Source organism: Mangifera indica, chromosome 9 (assembly GCF_011075055.1).
Source record: "Mangifera indica cultivar Alphonso chromosome 9, CATAS_Mindica_2.1, whole genome shotgun sequence".
Classification (NCBI taxonomy): Eukaryota; Viridiplantae; Streptophyta; class Magnoliopsida; order Sapindales; family Anacardiaceae; genus Mangifera; species Mangifera indica.
In genome coordinates, this window is record NC_058145.1 from 4,087,770 (window position 1) to 4,107,875 (window position 20,106).

General features: G+C 32.5%; 1 protein-coding gene across 1 annotated transcript; it reads right to left on the minus strand.

Annotated features, from left to right (window-relative positions):
- Window positions 1–4,776: 4,776 nt before the first annotated feature.
- On the minus strand, window positions 4,777–6,285 carry LOC123226535 (zinc finger CCCH domain-containing protein 54-like). Its single transcript, XM_044651060.1, has one exon. It carries the CDS (start codon window positions 5,948–5,950, stop codon window positions 5,228–5,230), a length of 723 nt encoding a protein of 240 aa, XP_044506995.1. The 5' UTR covers window positions 5,951–6,285; the 3' UTR covers window positions 4,777–5,227.
- Between the last annotated feature and the right edge of the window lie 13,821 nt (window positions 6,286–20,106).

Below are 20,106 nucleotides of genomic sequence, written 5' to 3' on the forward strand. Positions count from 1 at the left end.
GGGGAGAAAATTGATTTCGGAGTAAAGTATAAAGTCTGGCGGAGGCATAAAATTGATTTTGGGTCAAAGGATAGTGTTTTACTAATGAGAGCTAGGAGTATATAAAAAGTCAAAAGACTTATTCTCACTTCTAAAAAAATTCATAACCATCCTTTTGTTAGTAAAACTCGGTATAGTCAATATCTTTGTTGAATAGTATAATCCTTTTAAGCATACTTCTAATTTTTTTAAAAATAATTTAATAAAACGAAATCTATAGCGGAGTCAATGCAAGGTGGCTGACCCTTCATCTCGTTCGTCTTTGACGCTTGGCAAAAGGGACTTTTTTGGTGAGTTGAATTGAGTTGTGCGATGATTATTTGATTAGGGTTGGCATGGCTTCCTACGTCATTGACACGTGGCTTGAGGGAAATATAACAGATGAAACAAAAAAACCAGCGGCGGATTTCGAATTTCAAAACGTAGTCATGATAGGCTCCATAAATACGTCCTAATTATACAGGAGAATTTTTTATGTAATCTACAAAAGATAATGAATATGTGATCTTATAAAGAAGAATTTTAACAAGAGTGTAATAGCATAAAAACTATTAAAAATATTGAAAACACAAATCAAAGGAAAAAGGGATGATGTGATAATTAAGGATAATGCAACAATTATCAAACATATGAAAAATAATGTGACATATATTTGGTGACATATCTACTTGATGAAATATGTCAAGTTTAGCTCCTTGTTAATTTTAGTTTCTTAGTTGTTATAGAGTTTTAATTATTTTGAAAGTCTTAGTTAATTTAAGAGTTTTAGATGTATTTATTTTAGAAATATTAATTAAGTTAGCATATTAATTAAGTGTTTGGATATAATAAATGGTTTTTTTATTTAAATAAATTAATGAACATTTAATAAGAAAATTTATGTAATTTAGTAGCATTAATAATAATAATAGGAATCTAAATTGTAAGGAAAATCCTATTTTGCTACCTTATAATATTATTCTCTATATAAAAGGGTGTGGAAAACTAAATTATGCCTTATAGTTTAAAGAATAATTTCATAAAGTGCTATTTGTCTTTACTCTAATTCTTATAGAAAGAATTAATTTGTTTAGTGGAGAATTTTTATCCATTCTTGTTACTCTTCTTTTTTTTTTTTTAGAGTGTGGTGAGTCTGCCTAACTTCTTGTTTATGGTGATATTCGTATCAAACAAGGGTTGCTAGTTCTTCTTTTTCTTATTTTATTATTTGATCATTGATTCAAACCCTCAAAATATCCATAAATCCTTACAAACATTATCTTAATTAATCACACACACAAACTTTGATTCTTGGGCACATCATTTTTGTATAAAAGTCAGGTTTGTGTATGCTTGAGACATAGAAGGAGAAATGAAAGTCATGGCAGGAGAAGACACAACAAGAGGATTTTTTTTGGAACGAGCACAAATTATGAGACTGCAATGACAAGAAGAAAAATGAGGGAACAAATTTGTTTGATTAAATAGCCAACAAACACCACATAAGTCTCAATCGCTAAGGGGAGCTTATCGAGATGGTGCGAAAAAGCCTATAATTAGGGATGAAACAGAAGAACAACCTTGGCAATGGTGACAACATCGAGAATCCAAAAATAATATTAAGGTGAAGATTTCACCATTCAAAGAGACTAGTGTACCAGAGGAGTACATAAAGTGGGTTCAATGAGTGGAAAAAGTAATTGAATGCCAAGACTATTATGAGGTAACTAAGTGAAAACTTGTTGCTTTTGAATTTACCTAATTTATGGTGGGAGAATTTGAAAGCACAATGTAAAAAGATATTGAGAAGATTACATTAGAAATTGGAGATTGATGAAAAGATTAATGCAAAAATAGTTTTTCCCTAAATATTATAAATAAGAATTCTATATTAAATTACAAAGTCTTAAATAAGGGGGTATGTGTGTTGAAGATTATGTTAAGGAATTTCAAATATTATTAATGAGATGTGAATTGCAAGTACCCCAAGAAAAAAAACTATTGCAAGATGCCTAAGAGGGTTGAATAGATAAATTCATAATACATAGAAACTACAACCTTTTGTCTTTTTGGAGGATGTAACTAAATTAGCTATTAAAATGGAAAGGAAACTTAAGCATGCTTATTATGTTTAATGTATTGTTTTTTCGTTCTAAGTAGGCTTGTGGAATGTGTGTAGGTTTAAAGTATATTGGTTTGTAGTATATGTATATTTAGGGTTTTTATTGCTTACACATGAATTTTGGATGAAAACATGTTACTATTTAAAATTTGTTTTCAAGGACTCCTTAACTATATGGGTTAGGTTTTATTATACTTTTGTTATGTATGTGTCAGGTTTAGCTTTTAGGCTTCTATAATGTAGATTTTAAAATTGGTGTGGTGTTTGTACTATTATCAAGTTTGGTTTGGTTTTTATGACTACTTATTGTTTCGTAAGATTACTATTTATAAGTTGCTTACTCTATATAATTTGTTAGTGTTTCATGCAGGGTGGTTATGTGGGGTTCATATTCATTTGATATATGTTACATTACATTTTTGCTTATATGAGGTTTGATTATTATGTTTGCTTACCATAGTGATTGCATAAATGGAAGGAATTATCTCTTATTTAGATTTAGATTCATTTGAAAAATAATTTTATGCATAACACAATGGCGTGTATAATAGTTAGAAACTAGAAAGTGCAATGTTATTGGAGCGAAGGAAGGTTTTAACCTTCAATTCTCTCTAAGTACTCGTTTCCACCAAGACCACTCTAAAGACACCCATAAACACCCTAGTCACTACAACTTATTGCAAAACATAAGACAAATAATATATTCTTAGGAATCATCAAACTTAACTCCCTTAAATAAAAATTATCACATAACAAGAATAAAACATGACATCAAATACTTGAAAATAAGAAAAATTCACCTACCTTTCCTCTGATGATGCTTAGTCTTCGGTGGCAAGAATCCAACAGCGTTCCTCTGCTCCAACGACTCTCTAAGGCTTTCAATCCTCACTACTCCCTTTGTGAAAAGTGAGTTTAGGGTTAGAATGTGTAACCCTGAACACAACACTAAAAGAAGTTTTATAACAACTAGAAAACACGTCAAGGACAGTCGTCCCTTCGAATAGGATGGGAGTTCCTAAGATTCGCATCATGAAAATTACGCGAGCATCATTTGAAATGGTTAGCTCGTAGGAAGGGCATTCCACATGTTTAACTTTTTCATTGACTTTGAAAATTCAATGCAATCAAACCTATCAAAAGACCTGGACATGTCAAATGACTAAAATACCGCTGAAAGTACCTAAGGTTGCTATAATTTCATTTAATGGTGGCATTTAATTCACTTTTCTTTAGACATTTTGATTGACAATATGAATCATTACATGTGAAGTAGTTACCTTAAGGCTTGACATTTCTCTTGCCTTAATCCCATTTCTTTTCGTCATTCGAATGAGACTCCTTCACTCCCTCACATTTACTATGTTTTGGTTTGAAATTATTTTGTTTGGAAGAATTGCTAGCTTCTTCGATAATCTTGGAAGGTTTCTGCTATAGTCATGGTTGAGGATACATCTTTCACCCTATGATATCTACTGCAACCTAGTTTTAAAATTCATCTATGAAATTGAAAAACAAATCCTTTTCACTCATTTTTTCAATCTACAACATTAGCTTGATGAACACTTCAACATAGTCCATGATAAAAATGAGTATGCTTTAATTTCTTTATTAGCTTTCTTGTAGAATTGGTGTTTGAACTCTTTTCAACTCTTCCTAGAATTGGTGGTACATAGTGGTTTGATTCACCTTTCTCTTTTCATCTAGCAATGTAATTACATGAAAATAACATTGTCAGTGCCATAAGAAAGTTTCCACCTCTTCCCCAATCCATTTCCCACTATATGGCATCATCTTAGGAGTTTTAACATGTGTGGCTATAAACAAAGATAAAGAGATGATTGGTCCTACTACTATCACTTTCTTAAAGATAGAACAATCAATTTTCATCTCTTAATTTCTTCAACTTGAGCTTGATTCTTGGCTAATATGTTGAAATTTTTTGACTCAAAAGCTCTATAAAGTCATTGGTTGACTTATGACTTTATTCGATATTTGTGTTAATAACATTTAAGTGTGGGCTTTTTTAGGCTCTCTAATTTGCCATCAACATCATCCACATATTGGTCTAGGCAATCTAACTTCTCAACATGCTTTGGGAATGCCAACTTTAGTCTAGTCACCTCAGTGTTGCTTGTGAGCATACTATTGGCCCATACTAACATCACTATCATTACAATTTTTTTGTGTCATCCTTCCCTTTTTTAATATGAGATATGTGAACTAACATTTTTTAATATAAGATATGGCTTTAGTGTGCAAGCACAAAATCAAACACTAAGTCAACTTACAAAGAGATCTACCTGCCTCTCTCTCTCTCTTATCAAGATCTACTTTGAAAAATTAGGAATCCTAGTATGATTTAAATAGTTTTCCTATGAAAAAATCTTCTAAAAACTTCTAGAAATATGGGTTAAGCATCTCAAACAAATATTAGACCTTATACACTTAGACTTAGACTTAGACTTAAACCGAATGTGACATTAGGTATTTAGAAGAAAGAGATAAAATTGAGTGAGATGGTAATCAAGTTGTAACACAATAGATAGTTTAAGCTCTAATTAACGTTTTGATTAGATTAATTTAAATGGATTTGAAGGGAAAAAAAATCTAGAAAAGAAATTGCAGTAAATAAATAACAAAAAGAAATGGATGTCTGGATAGAAAAACTTGTTAAATTCAATGCTAGTTGTACTAAATTTGACATGACTTCTTAACTCACTGGCTGTACGTGATCGTTTACAGAAATCAAGGGAAGCTGTTGATCATTCCTGAACCTGGAATGGAGGTCACAGATAATACCATGGCGAAATTAAACCTACTTGAACCACTAACTAATACTATAAAAATATATAAAAAAACAACACATAAAATTAACTATTACATGGAAAAAGAAAGTACTCATGCAATGAACTTTCTTCAAGCATTTCGGCAGAAAATATTACATGAATTTAAAAACAAAAATTAAAGACCCTCCATCCAAACAGTACTCATCTTTAACAATAAATCTTTACACTTTAAACGGCACCAAATTGAAGCGTATATGTGTAATAATCTTATCCCAAAACATAATTATACACTTGAATTTTACCGCACCAAGTCTGAAATCCATTCAATATTCGGAAAATCCGAAACTTCAATTCCAACTCCTCGACTAGTACTCTTCCCTTCTTCCTCACTAATCTTTAATCCCCTCAAACTCTTCAAAATTTCCGAAATCTCTTCAAAACAGTATTTGTCCCCAGTCTTCGCCGTCGACGGAGAACCTGACGACTCAACGATAGAAGCTGAGGTGGTATGCTTTCCTCGACCAAATCCCATGAAACGATCTCTACCATTGATTTTTTCCTTGAAAGCAAAATGGCGCTTGTGTTTGGCCTCGGGGCGGAGTTGATTACGGGTGTGCGCAAAGAAACAGACCTTCCGTTGACAAAACCGCCCCGCATTGCATGCACGTGTACGGTATCGAGCCGGGTGGAGCCAGTATTCGAAAACGCCGTGAGCGAACTCACACGTGTCGCCTCTCGGGCACTTTCCGTTTCGAAACGTGGGGCAAGCGATAGCACAGTAGGGCACCTTGCGTGGGTCCCGGCGCTGAGCTTTCTCGCCTTCGTGGGCGTAGGGACAGTCGGTCCAGTCGTGACTGCGGGTTCTTATGCACCGTTTGATCTTGTACGCATACATGCGGAACTCATCGGAGCCGTAGATCGCTTCGTCGAGGGCATCTTGGTATTGCCTAGGGTTTAGAGATAAGCCCCCAAATGGGTGATCTGTGAAATCGTAGAAACTAGGATTCACAACTTTCCACATTTTTATAAGGATTAAGACAATCAGAAAAACGGCTTCTATGGTTTCAAAATTAATGTATTTGTTGCGATATTCTTCAATGGTAGTGTTGATTTTGGAAAGCAGAATGTAAAAGTATAGAGTATAATGACTACAGTGAGAGTTGTCCTGACTAAGAGGATTTAAAAAGAAAAAGAAAGAGAAAGTAAACGCAGATAGAAACCATAGCCATGAAAAGAAACGAAAAGGCAAAACCGTTTAAAGAGGAAGCAGTGAGAAAAGTTCAGAAGAGGTGATGCATTTATAGAGCAATGAAGTAAAGTGTTATTGAGTTAAAAGAAGTAAACATGGATAATAAGATTTACTTTTTAACTCTTCGTCTAACGGTAACGGATGTATCCTTGGGTTCCCGTTCCCCTCAGCTTTGAGGTTTTGGTTTCTGTGCATATGCCACTATTGCAAGCATACTACCCATTTGTTGATGCCCAAATTTTCAAGATATGTTTTCTAATTGGCCTTTTTTTATTAAATTTTATTTCAAAAGCTATAAAACCTCTAATATGATATTGACTGTGCTTATGAGAGAAAAAAAAAAAAAAAAAAAAAAAAAAAACAATTCAATGCTATAAGTGCTTATGCAAGAAAGTGATTCTAGTCAACCTCACAGGGACATTTTCATGCTTTAATTATTCTCTATTCCAGTTTGCAATGTCTCTACTATAAGAAAGTTTGAACCCCTCTAAGAAAGTGATTCTAATTAATTATCAAATGATATGTTATTATATAATCGAGTAATTTTGAATTAAAGATAAAATAATAATCAATTACAGAAAGACATATTATTTAGTTATTTGATTGGATATTTAAAACTAAGTGTATAAAATATTTATCTTTAATAATTCAAATAACTAGGTAAAAGTTTTTTTTTAATTATTAAAAGACATTTAGTCAAAATTAGAGGATTTAATTAATAAATATTAAATGTTTCGTGTCTCAACTAAACTATGAACATGTTTGCTATTGGATGAAAGGAGGGTACTCAAAATTAAACAAATTACTGAGTTTGATTGGTTGGTCATAATCGTCTTAAATAGCATTAATGAATAAACAAAATTAAACATGATCATTATTTTTTTCATTATTCTTTTAGTGCATTTGACAAATTAATTAATATTGGGTAATCACAATCGTAAATGATGATGAAGTGAGGCAGGCTAACGGACGTACGTTGGAAACAAAGAGTATAAAATTAGAAAGGAGGGCGAAAAAACTGCTAAAATTAGGAAAAGGTGAAAAAATTAGGTAAATGCATGGCGAGCCACACGTGGTGGTGATAAGTGACTGGGCTTATATCAAGGCAAAAAGCAACCTTAGATTCGCTTACGCGTGTTAAGGCCTACGTACTCACATGTTGGCAAGCGTTTCTCTTAAGGTTTGGTAATAATATGACAAACTAAATGAACAAACTTTTCTTTACATCCTTGCGCATTCTTGCATGTCACTTTCTCGAGCTAACTTCCTTCCGGTGGCGGACCCCGAAGCTGAACTTGGTAGGACCTATGATATAATAATATAAATATATTTTAAATTAAAATAAATATAAATACTTATATTAATAAAGTATTTATAATTATTTGACGTGATTTATTTTTTAAAAATATTATATAATAACATCATTATTAATATTATTAAATATATCTTTCTTTGTATATATACAATCAAGTTATCATTCAATCTCATCTACTTATTTTATTTTGCAAACAATTATTTACAAAACTCATTGCTAAAATGTTTCCTCTATATTAGTAGTAACAACCATAGAATCAATACTAATTTTATCAATAAATAAACTAATAGAAACATGTTATCCTTTTTAGTTTTATCGCTTTTCACTGATCTCATTTATTCTCATTAATTTGACATTTAAGCGTATATCCAAAGTGAAGACATCAAATTGAGAATGTTGTGGAGAAAGAATTAACAATGTTTTAATTTCTAAATGAATAATCAAACAATAACATGAAATGAAGGCAGAGGAAGAGGATTGACAATGTTTCGGAGAAAGGGGTGTCATGTGAGAAACATGGATGACTCTCTCTCACTTAGCATGTCTTTGTTGCTTGTTTATAGAGTTGAATTTGAGTCGAACTGTACTCGAGCTTACCTAAACTAGAGTTCATCAAATTCTCCTTAAAGTTGTTCAAATTTGACTCTCTTCAAGCAAGTTGAACTCAAGTTTAAGTCAAGTCAAGCTTTGAGCTCGACTCAATATTATAACTGAATAAAAAATGACTAAAACGATATCATTTTGATACGTATTGATAAAAACATTATTTTAGTATTAATAAAACTGGTAGAATATTAACAAATCGTTTTAATCGATTTGTTAAAATTTTGTAAGACTTGTGAGTTTGACGAAGCGAACAACCCTTAAGTTCGAACTGAAGTTCAAACCCAAAAATTTTTAACTCTTAAGCTCAAGCTTAAGCTAAAATTTGTTTGAGTTGAACTTGTTTTAAATTCATGCACGCTGAGCTCATTTTAGATTCATTCAAACTGAGTTGATTTTTTAATTTGAACAAGCTCAACTCAAATCTAACTTTATTTGTTTACATTTTTAAAGATTAAAAATACATTTTATGACATTTACATTTTTATAACATTCACTTTACTCTTTATCATTAATAAATAACATGAAAATATATGACATATTCATTAAATACAAAACTAACCTCACTAATTTCACACCGTACTTTATTTAAACACATTACAAACAATCAAGAAACAACCCAAAACTAACCAATTTTCTTTCAAACAATCACTCTCAAAACAAATCAAATAATCAAACAAGTTTTATAATAATCCAAAAATCAAATTCCAACAAAACTTAGCCATTCAATAAAACTCAAACCCTAACTTAATCTAATCAAAGAGTCAAAATAATAAATAAATGATGACCTGAATAAATAGTGTAAAATAGAGGAGGAAGATTCATTAAGCTGTGGAAAAATGGTGAATTGGTGCGAAGCACAACTTCCCCAAGTGGAGAAAATGTCGGTCACTGTTTCATAAAATTAGAAGGAGGGCGAAAGAACTGCTAAAATTAGGAAAAGGTCAAAAAATTAGGCAAATGCATGGCTAGCCACACGTGTTGGTGATAAGTCCGAGGGCTTATATCAAAGCAAAAAGCAACCTTAGATTCGCTTACGCGTGTTAAGGCCTACGTACTCACATGTTGGCAAACGTTTCTTATAAGGTTTGGTAATAATTTGACAAACCAAATGAACAAACTTTTCTTTGCATCCTTCTGCGCATTCTCGCATGTCACTTTCTCGAGCTAACTTCCTTCCGCTGGCCCATCCAGAAGCTGAACTTAGCAGGATCTATGATATAATAACATAAATATATTTTAAATTAAAATAAATATAAATATTTATATTAATAAAATATTTATAATTATTTGATGTGATTTAATCTTTTAAAAATACTGTATAATGAGTCTATTATTAATATTATCAAACACATCTTTTTTTATATACACACAATCAAGCTATCATTCAACATTATCCATTTATTTTATTTTGCAAACAATTATTTACAAAACTCATTGCTAAAATGTTTCCTCTACAGTAGTAATAGCAACCGGTAAAATCAATACTAATTTTATCAGTAAATAAATTAATGAAAACATTTTATCCTTCTTAGTTTCATCATTTTTCGCCAATCTCATTTAATCACATTAATTTGACATTAAAGTGTATATCCAAAATGAAGACATTAAATTGAGAATGATGTGGAGAAAGAATTAACAATGTTTTAATATATGAAAGAATAATCAAACAATAATATGAAATGAAGGTGGTGGAGGAGGATTGACAATATTTTGAAGAAATGGGTGCCATGTGAGAAACATAGATGACTCTCTCTCACTTAGTATGTCTTTGTTGTTTGTTTGTAAAGTTGAATTTGAGTCGAACTGAACTCAAGTTTAGGTAAGCTCGGGTTCATCAAATTTTAGTTCATCAAACTCTCCTTAAAGTTGTTCAAATTTGGTTCTCTCCAAGCAAGTTGAACTTGAGTTTGAGACAAATTGAACTCAAGTTTAGGTCAAATCAAGCTTTGAGTTTGGCTAAATATTATAACTAAGCAAAAATTGACTAAAACGATATCATTTTGATACGTATTGATAAAAACAATATCGTTTTAGTATTAACAAAACTAGTGGAATATTAAAGCTTTTATGAAAAATTTTGAATTCAAGCATTTGTCATGGTTGTCAAACCTTCTGATTAATTACTTTTAAAAAAGTATCATTATAGTCGATTTGTATCAATTTTTTTAAGGCTTGTGAGTTTGACGAAGCCAACAACCCTTAAGTTCGAACTCAAGCTCAAACCCAAAAATTTTTAACTCCTAGGCTCGAGCTTAAGCTCAAATTTGCTTAAGTTAAACTCGTTTTGAATTCGTACAAGCTGAGCTCATTTTGAATTCATTTGAACTGAGCTGATCTTTTAGATTAGTCAACTTCGATTCAAATCCAACTTTATTTGTTTACTTTTTTAAAGATTAAAAATATATTTTATGACATTCACACTTTTATAACATTCACTTTACTCTGTATCAATAACAAATAACATGAAAATATAAGACAAAATCATTAAACACAAAACTAATCTCACTAATTTCACACTGTACTTTATTTAAACACATTACAAACAATCAAGAAATAACCTATCTCTCATTTGTAATCTCCATTTAATAGTCAAACAAGGGATGAATGCATGCCTAGGTTAATATATATATTTTTTTAACCAAGCGAATTTCCACCAATTTACCTTAGGTTTCTTTTCTTGAATTTCCTCCCATGTCGATTACACCTTGAAAGTGCTGGAGGTCGTAGAGAGCCGAACAACCATATCTATTCCACATATAGGTTTTAACATACAACATTTCCTTCAATTCAACAAACTCCCTTGAATTAGACATTGCCAATTCCAATCATAGGGGAATGTATTCACCATTACCAATAAAATATTTGATTTTCTCCCTAATGAACTCCCCCAATTTAAGGATATTCCTTCAAGTCCACTAACAACTTTAGGGAATCTTAATTTCCAAGTGCTCTTGCTCTTAAGAAGTTAATGCTACACCCAATTAGTCCAAATGGAAGTACTATTAACTTGAGCTATGTTCCATAAGTGTTGAATCATGGTTGCCTTATTCCACTCTCGATCTCATGATTCCTGTTAGTGTAAGTAACACAAATCCAGGATAATTGAAAACATACCCGGTTTAGAAATCTAAAACTTTGGTGATCATTGGTGATGTAATGTCGTCCTAATGGAATCCACAACACATTTTGCTGGATTTGCTTCCTTGTTTTCTATAAAATTTCTTCCAGATGACAAAGTATTAAAATGAAAGAAGTTCTGAAATTGTTAGCGTAAGTTGCTTGTATCCCAATAGAAGTTATGTTTATTTATGTAAAAAGGGAGAGTGACAGTTAACTTCAATAACTGTCAAGGGCAAAGCGGGTAATTCTTATATATATAAAGGTTAATTTTGTATTTTAACCCTAATGGATTGGGTCAACCCATTATGGGTGGACTAGATCTAATATCTCCCACTCACACATGATAGGGTTATCAGAATCACAATATTCTTCCACTGAAATCTTACAGAACAAAGCAATTCATATTGGCAAATGTGTCGTGTGACCTTGCAAGCAACCTGCACTTGGGAGCTAATTTACTATGCATCTATTAGGAATAACATAGTCGCTTCAACCCAAAAAAATAGCAAAACGTTAGTTTCGCAATACCCTAGACTTACTCAATAACACTAAATCTTTTTAATCCCTCATTTATCATTGATCAAGTCCAATCTCTTATGTGAGTGACATGATCGACCGACCAATAGACATAACAATATATAAGTCTTTCTCTTCTATGCGAAATTCTCAATTTAAACATAGCTGTTTTTTTAGTCATATTTCATAGACCGAATCATTCATGGTTATAAGTTTCAAGCTAAGATAGCAACACTAAGAGTAAACATCGAATAACAGTAAAGAGTCAACAGGTACCAATATAAGGTAATCTTCATAAAGTCTCACACAGTGAAAGAGTAGAGATTTATCCTTCCACTACTTTAAATGGTCATCTTATTTATGCACATATGATATGAATCATGTGCTATAATATGTATCTTTTCAAAATGTCATTGCCAACATTATACAGATCTTAGTTCAATCGCTGCACTTAGCGCCTAACTTGAGTTTTTAATCATCTCTCCAATCTTGCAAGTATCATTATATATTAAGAACTCACATCTAGCCGTCACAAGTTATTTGGACATAGAGAATCCAAACCGGTCATTTTCTAATTCATCAAAACATGACCTCATCTTGATTAATCATCAAGGTGATATATCCAATAATTCATTTCTTAAGCAATTCACATCTTTAAGTACGCTCCTTTAATAGTATCAACTCAAGAAACATGTCTCATCTTTGCACGCTCTCCTTAGCGTTAAAGGCGATTACTCGTGTGAGAGAGTCAATCAAACTTATATGACATTATCATCTTGTTGAGTTTTCAAAAATAATGTGTATATCTATAAACACCATGAATTCAAACACATAAATGAAATAAATTCAAATTTTTTGATGTTCTAACGTTGTGTTACAAGTACAATATTTACTCAATAAGTCATCTATTATATTCTACGTAAGTTAAGAGACTTAACATGTGCAAAATATACATCTCTTGAAATCGTTTTAGTTAGACTATCAACAACCATGTTATCGTAGAAATATATTGTACCATCACTTCCTTCTTCGAAATGATGTCTCTGATAAAGTTATATCTAGTATTAATATGTTTGGTTCTATTGTGGAATTTGGGATCTTTTGTAAAAGCAATCGCAGCTTGATTATCACAATACACAACTATAAGACCAACTGTTGCGTCCAGTACACCCAAATTCTCAAAAAATCTTTTCAACCAAACAACTTCTTACACAACAGCAAAATATGCTACAAATTCTACTTCCACTGTGGATAAGGCTATGCACGTTTGTTTCTTACTGCTCCAAGATATAGCGTCATTTTGGAGTAAGAAAGCATAACCAGAAGTTGATTTGCATTGGTCCAAATCACCACCTCAGTCAGTATCTGAATAGCCAACGATACATAAATCTTTTCCTTTGTAGCATAAACAATAATCCACAGTGTCTTTCAATTATCTCAATATCCTCTTGATAGTCTTCTAGTGTTTTCTTCTTCGATTTGATTGATATCAACTAACCAACCCAATAACGAAACATATATCAGGGCAAGTACACATCATTGCATATATGAGACTTCCAATCGTACTTGAATAAGGTACTAGGGACATTTCATTTCTTTCGTTTTGAGTCTTTGGACATAAATCTTGGCTTAATAAATCGTTTTTTAACACAGGATTATCTACGGGCTTATAGTTTGCCATGTTGAATTATTCTAGAATCTTTTGGATATAACACTCTTGTGACAGAGCCAAAAATCTCTTTAAACGATCCCTTTTGATTTTTATACCTAAAATATAATCTCTTCACCCATATCCATCATGTCGAAATTTACGGATAACTAATTTTCAATGATCATCACATATTTCAAATTACTCCCAGTTATCAATACATCATCCACATAAAGCGATAGAATTATAAATTTGTCATCAGACTTTTTCACATAGACATAATGGTCTTGTTCTAATATCTTAAAATTATAAGACAATATTGCCTTATGAAATTTTAAGTATCATTGTCTTGATGACTATTTCAGGCATATATTAATCTTTGGAGCTTACATACTTTGCGTTTTTGGCCTTTTACTACAAAACCTACAAGCTGATCTATGTAGATATCTTCGTCAAGCTCTCTATTAAGAAAAACTGTCTTGACATCCATCTGATGCAATTCTAGATCTAAGTGTGTTACTATAGCTAGAATGACATGGATTAAAGTAAACCTTACAACAGATGAAAATGTTTCTTTATAATCTATACTTTTTTGTTGGGTATATCATTTTGCCACTAGACAAGCTTTATATCTATCTATTGAATCATCTGTCTTCTATTTAATTTTGAGAATCCATTTATTCCCAATGGGTTTTCGACCCAACGATAAGTCCATCAAACTCTAAACTCACTTAATTTCCATGGATTTCATTTTTTCCTCTAATGTTTCTTGCCATTGTTTCTTATGGAGGGATGATAGAACTTCTTTAATATTTTTAGGCTCATTGTCTTCAAGAGGAGCAGTTATGAAAACTTCATTTTCAATTTTGAAACATCTCTTAACCTCATTGCTCCCACTATCTGGAATAGGTAAAGACATCGTCTCTTGTGACTCAACTAATGGTCATTGAGACGAACCTTTTCCACATTCCTCATCTGTCTCATATAGATGAAGACTTTTATCAATATCACCCTTATTAGGAAATTCATCTTCTATGAATGTCGCATCTCTAGATTCTATTTCAATCATTCTTCTATCAAAGTCCTCTCCTATGAACACGTACCTTTTGGAGTGATCAGAGTATCTTATAAAGATACATTGGGAAAATGACTATTTCCCATCCATTTTGTACCCCATTCTCAAACCTATACCCACGGCAGATTAAAAACCACTTTTCCCACCCATGACCAAACTGCCGTCCATTTTTTCTGTTAAATAGAGGGGTAAAATAGTCATTTTATTGTTTATATTAAAAAGTTATAAAATTTATTACTTTTCACCCTCTATAGGTTTTAGAAATTAATATTTCACCTTTACCTAAAGTTTTTAAACTTTAAAAAATAACATTTTCACCCCCAAACCTAAGGTTTCCATATTTTTCAAAACGCAACTGCCTCCCATAACTTTCAAAAAAAGTAGTTTCACCCCTGTTCTTCAACTTCATCTTTCGACGTCGTCACCGGCCTCCTCCTTCTCCTGGTGCGATGATAGTGGTGCGGCGAAGAGATCTTCATCTTTCCATCGCATGGTGCGACGAAGAGATAGAGATCTTTTCGTCACACCGTGCGATGAAGAGACAGAGATCTCTTCGTCGCTCTACCCAGACAACGAAGGATGACGCTTCGTTGTCCTTCGTCGCTCGTTGCGTCGTCCATACGTAACTCTATTCTTTCAGATCTGGATGATGTTTCGTCATCCAAATCTGGGTGACGAAGGGTCATCTTTCATCATCCTTTGTAGTCGGAGATGGGAGATCAGTGGAATGCGTCGATCGTCAGTGGTGGCCGAAGAAGGAAGCAAACCCTAAGGATGAAATCTAAACTTTTCAAACTTTGAGGATGGGTTGAGGTGTTAGTTTTTAAAACTTGGAGGGGAAAATTGTGAAATTTTAAAGTTTTGAGGTTTATAATTAAAATGATGATTTTACCCCTGTCCCTAACTAAAAAAATAGACGACAATTTGGTAACGGGTAAGAAAAGTGGTTTTTGATCTATCATGGATATAAGTTTGAGAATGGGATAAAAAATGGGTAGGAAATAGTCCTTTTCCCAGATACACTTCTTGCCTTTTGGTCCCAATTTTCTGAATTTATGGATATATGCAGTAGACCCCCTAAGGGTGCATCATATTTAATTCAGGTTTTCTACATGTCCATAACTCATAAGGAGTGGAAGTTACTAACTTAGTGGGCACACGGGTAAATATATAACTCGCAGTCAACAAAACATCTCTTCAATATGAAATTGGAAGATTCACTTGCACCATCATAAACCTAACCATTTCTAACAGAGTTCAATTCCTTCTCTCCGTTACACTATTTTGTTGCAGAGTTCTGGGAATCGGTAATTGCCTTATAATTCTTTTTCACTACATAATTCCTTAAATTCGGTAGATAAATATTCACGACCTCGATCAGTTCTCAAGGCTTTTATTCTTTTGTCTAACTAATTTTCAACCTCATTTATATAGTGTCTAAATAATCTATTGCTTCTGAGTTATGAGAGATCAAATAAATATAACCAAAACATGAATAATCATCTATGAAAGTGATGAAATATAATACTCCTTTTCTAGCTCTGACATTCATAAGACCACAAACATCTGAGTGTACAAATTGCAGAGGAATTTCAACTCTAATAGTTTTGCCAAAAAGTTTTTTAGTAGTTTTTCATATTAGGCAATGCTCACAAATAAGCAGATCTAATTTCGTGATAGGTCTTAATAAACCTTCACGGGTCAGTTTGTTTATTCTTTCTTGACCAATATGTCCTAGTCTAGCATGCTATTTATTTGCATCCACATCTAGACTATTAGAAGCTATAAATAATGAAAAACTAACAAAGTTATCATTATTACAAAATAAGGTGTTTAGAACTATAAAACCTTCTGACAAAAATCCAGATCTATAAAACACATCATCATAATAAAGTTTAATCAAGTTTTTAGAGAAAATTAAGTAATATCCTAATTTTAACAGAACCATTACAAAGACCAAATTTCGTCGAATTTCTGGAGCATATAAGACATCATGTAAGTACAAAGATTGACCACTGCGCAAAACCAATTTGCATGTGCCCATTCCTTTTACTTTAACTTTGGTATTATTATCTACATATATCCACCATGTTTCCCTCAATATTCGACGAAACTCCACAAAAGTGTCTCTATCACGAGCTACATGTTCTGTGGCTCATGAGTCTACAATCCACATAGGATGAGATTCAGTTAAAAAAATGATACTAGAAACATAAATGTCACAATTTGAGATAAGATAAGGTAATTCCTTCTTCAACTTTGTGCATTCACAAGCGAAATGACCTTTATTCTCATAATTGTAATAGGTCAGTTTTGACTTATCTCTTTTCCCATAATGTTTGCCTTTTTTGTGTTTAAATCGTTTATTCTTGTTCACAGGTCATTGGGCGATCTCTTTCCCTTTTCTGGATTTTCGCCATTTTCTTTTATAACCAAAAAACCTCTTTGAACTAGACTCAACAACATATGTATGAGCATATGGTCCAATAGCCTCTAGGCATTCAGCTTCCAATTCAAGATGGCAAGCAATATCATCAAAAGTCATGATATTGTCATTATAAGTCATATTCACTTTCATATACTCTCAACTATCAGGTAAATATCGTATAACAACCTGTACTTACTATTCATCAGTCAGTTCATACCCAGCTTTCTTCAGCACAGTTATCATATTCGACATTTCTCTTAGATGTTGCTTCATTAGCTTGTTGGGAACTTTTTTATATGTATCGAACTTCATAGTTAACTGCCTTAGTTTGGAAACAATCGTTCCTCCAAACTTTTCTTTCAATGCCACCCACATAGCATTTGTAATTTCAAATTGCTCATACTGATAAGCAATATCATCATTCATTGAGCTAATGAGTATACCTCTAGTAGTCAAATCTTTCTTTTTCTAGGCATTATAAGCGTCCATATCACGCTCATGTTGCGCATTATTAGGATTCTACCCCTCAACCAGTTGGGGCTCTTCCATGACCTGAGTAACAGCTTCCAAGGCGTCATGTTCATCTAGGATATAGTGCATTCTCATTCTCCATATTTTATAATTATCTCCATTCAATCTTTCTCCCTTATTCAAATTGGCAATTATGTTTTTCGAAGCCATTTCTATATATAACTGCAAAGACATGCCAACACAACACCAACAATAAGATATATACATATTTTATTATCGCAATTGTGTATTAAGAAATTAAAATATTTCACATAAAACGTAGAGTCGAAAGTTCAGTATGTTTTCAATTATTGTCTATGACACAAATGTTTTATATTTTAACAATTAATCTGATCGCGTCAATGTATATTCTAGACAAGAATAATTAAATTTTACTAGTATCAGAATTCCCACAAATAATCATAATGTATATTGAATCAATATATGGTTCAACATATATCTATAATTCAAAGCGGTTCAATACAATAACATATTAATAAATGAACAAATACGCATGAAAATAAATATAGATATGAAATTCAATTACTATGAGCAACTTCTGAACTATCCGTGGCTTGAGATTTGTATGATTTAAAATATGGAATCTTGATAATCAGACGCTCTCTATATTTATAGGGATTCGATCTCCACCAATCAGATTGAAAAAAAAAACATTTTCTCTATCTCTAACGATATTAAGAGTAACTTTATCTAAGATAAAGTTATTATAATATTTGTGATACCCAACATGCCTCGCACTTCGTTGATTTGGGAAAATAGATAGAGATGTTGATTTTCTTATGTTCATTACAATTCTGCATTCTTCAATGAGTTGTAATTCATCCACACATTGCCAATAATTCTTGAATTTCTTGTCCCAGACAAAATTAGAAATTATTGTAGTCCAATAATCTGGCAATGACCTTAGTAATCCAGATATCCTCTTCTTTTTAGTTAATTTTATGTTCTTGTCTTTTAAATCATAATATCTCTCATGCATGACACCAAGGTAAGTGAAAAGATTATGTACTAGATTCATCTTATAGTTCAGATAGTACTCCTTGGTCAACATGTTCACCCTATATATGACCAACAAATGGACAACAATAAATTACACATGCATAACAATATAAACAACACATGTTCACATTTTTAGCAATGTATAATTCAAAACCATGATCAAAATAACACCTATAAGTGTTTAATTCATGCATAAACAAATCACACAGAATAGAATGCACAACATAAATGGAAGCATGCACGCGCTCTCACTCGCCAAAAAACAGTCTCATGTGCATCCATGCGTCGAAAAACTTAGTTCACGAATTGTCATGCACCGGAACAAGGTCACCACGCGTTGGCATGCGTCGGTCAAATGTTGACCGTTGACTGATCAACTGTTTGAGCATTAACTGATCAAATGTTGATCGGTCTACCCATGGGTTAGGACCTAGGTTAGGTCAACCCGATTGACTAAACGGGTTGACCCGTTGACCAATTGGATCGGGCAATCAGGTTTTCCTAATCCAATTGTAATCCACAATTGTAGCATGAACCCTAGCTTTTTGACGGCAAAATTAGCCATCTTCCGGCCACCCAACGACTACAATTTCATAAGGCTTTTAAAGCCCGTGGAGCGCAGATTCATATTCATAAAAGTTTCGATAAAAACGTCGTCAGATTTCAGCGAATTAGTTGCATGAACGTCACGGTTTTGGGTGAAAAATAGGCCATTGAAATTCGTCCAATTTCATGCGAATTTGGTGCAATTTTTTCTAATTAAACATGCATCTCATATCTAGAATTCATCCTAACATGATTCTAGGCATCAATTTTACAAAATTGCAACGAATTTATCAATAATCAAAATACGTCCGTACGCATTATATATATAAAATATATTGTTCACACAAATTAATTTCTAAACATGCTTCTTAATCATGTTTATATCACCAACATCACAATTGCACAGACAAAACTTGGCTCTAATACCAATGTAAACGGAAGTAACACAAATCCAAGATCATTGAAAATATACTCGGTTTATAAATCTAAAACTTTGGTGATCATTGGTGATGTAATGCCCTCCTGACGGAATCCACAACACACTTTGTTGGATTTGCTTCCTTATGTTTTGTAAAATTTCTTCCATATGACAAAGTATTGAAGTGGAAAAAGTTCTGTAATTTTTAGTGTAAGTTACTTGTATCCCAATGGAAGTTACGCTTATTTATATAAAAATGAGAGTAGCAGTTAACTTCAATAACTGCTAAGGGTAAAACAAGTAATTCTCATATATATAAAAGTTAATTTTGTATTTTAACCCTAATGGATGGGGTCAACCTATCATGGGTGGACCAAATCCAATAATTCCAAGCCCTCCTTCCTCCTTAGATGCACACACGTCACCCCAAGCTACTTTGACTTTGGTCTTAATCAAATCCACTCTTGACCAAAGGAAAGCCTTCAAACCAATCTCAATAACATCAAGGATCTTTCCCAGAAGTATGAAAAAAGAAGACCAAAACACTTGTATACTGAAAATTGAGTTAATAAGAGTGAGCCTTCTAGCAAAGGATAAAAGTTTGCTCCTCCAAGAAGTGATGCTACCTAATATCTTATCAACCAAAGGCTTACAATCACTAACAAAGAGTCTAGTCAAAATAAGAGACAATCCAAGATATATGATCAAGAGTTTACCATCCACAAA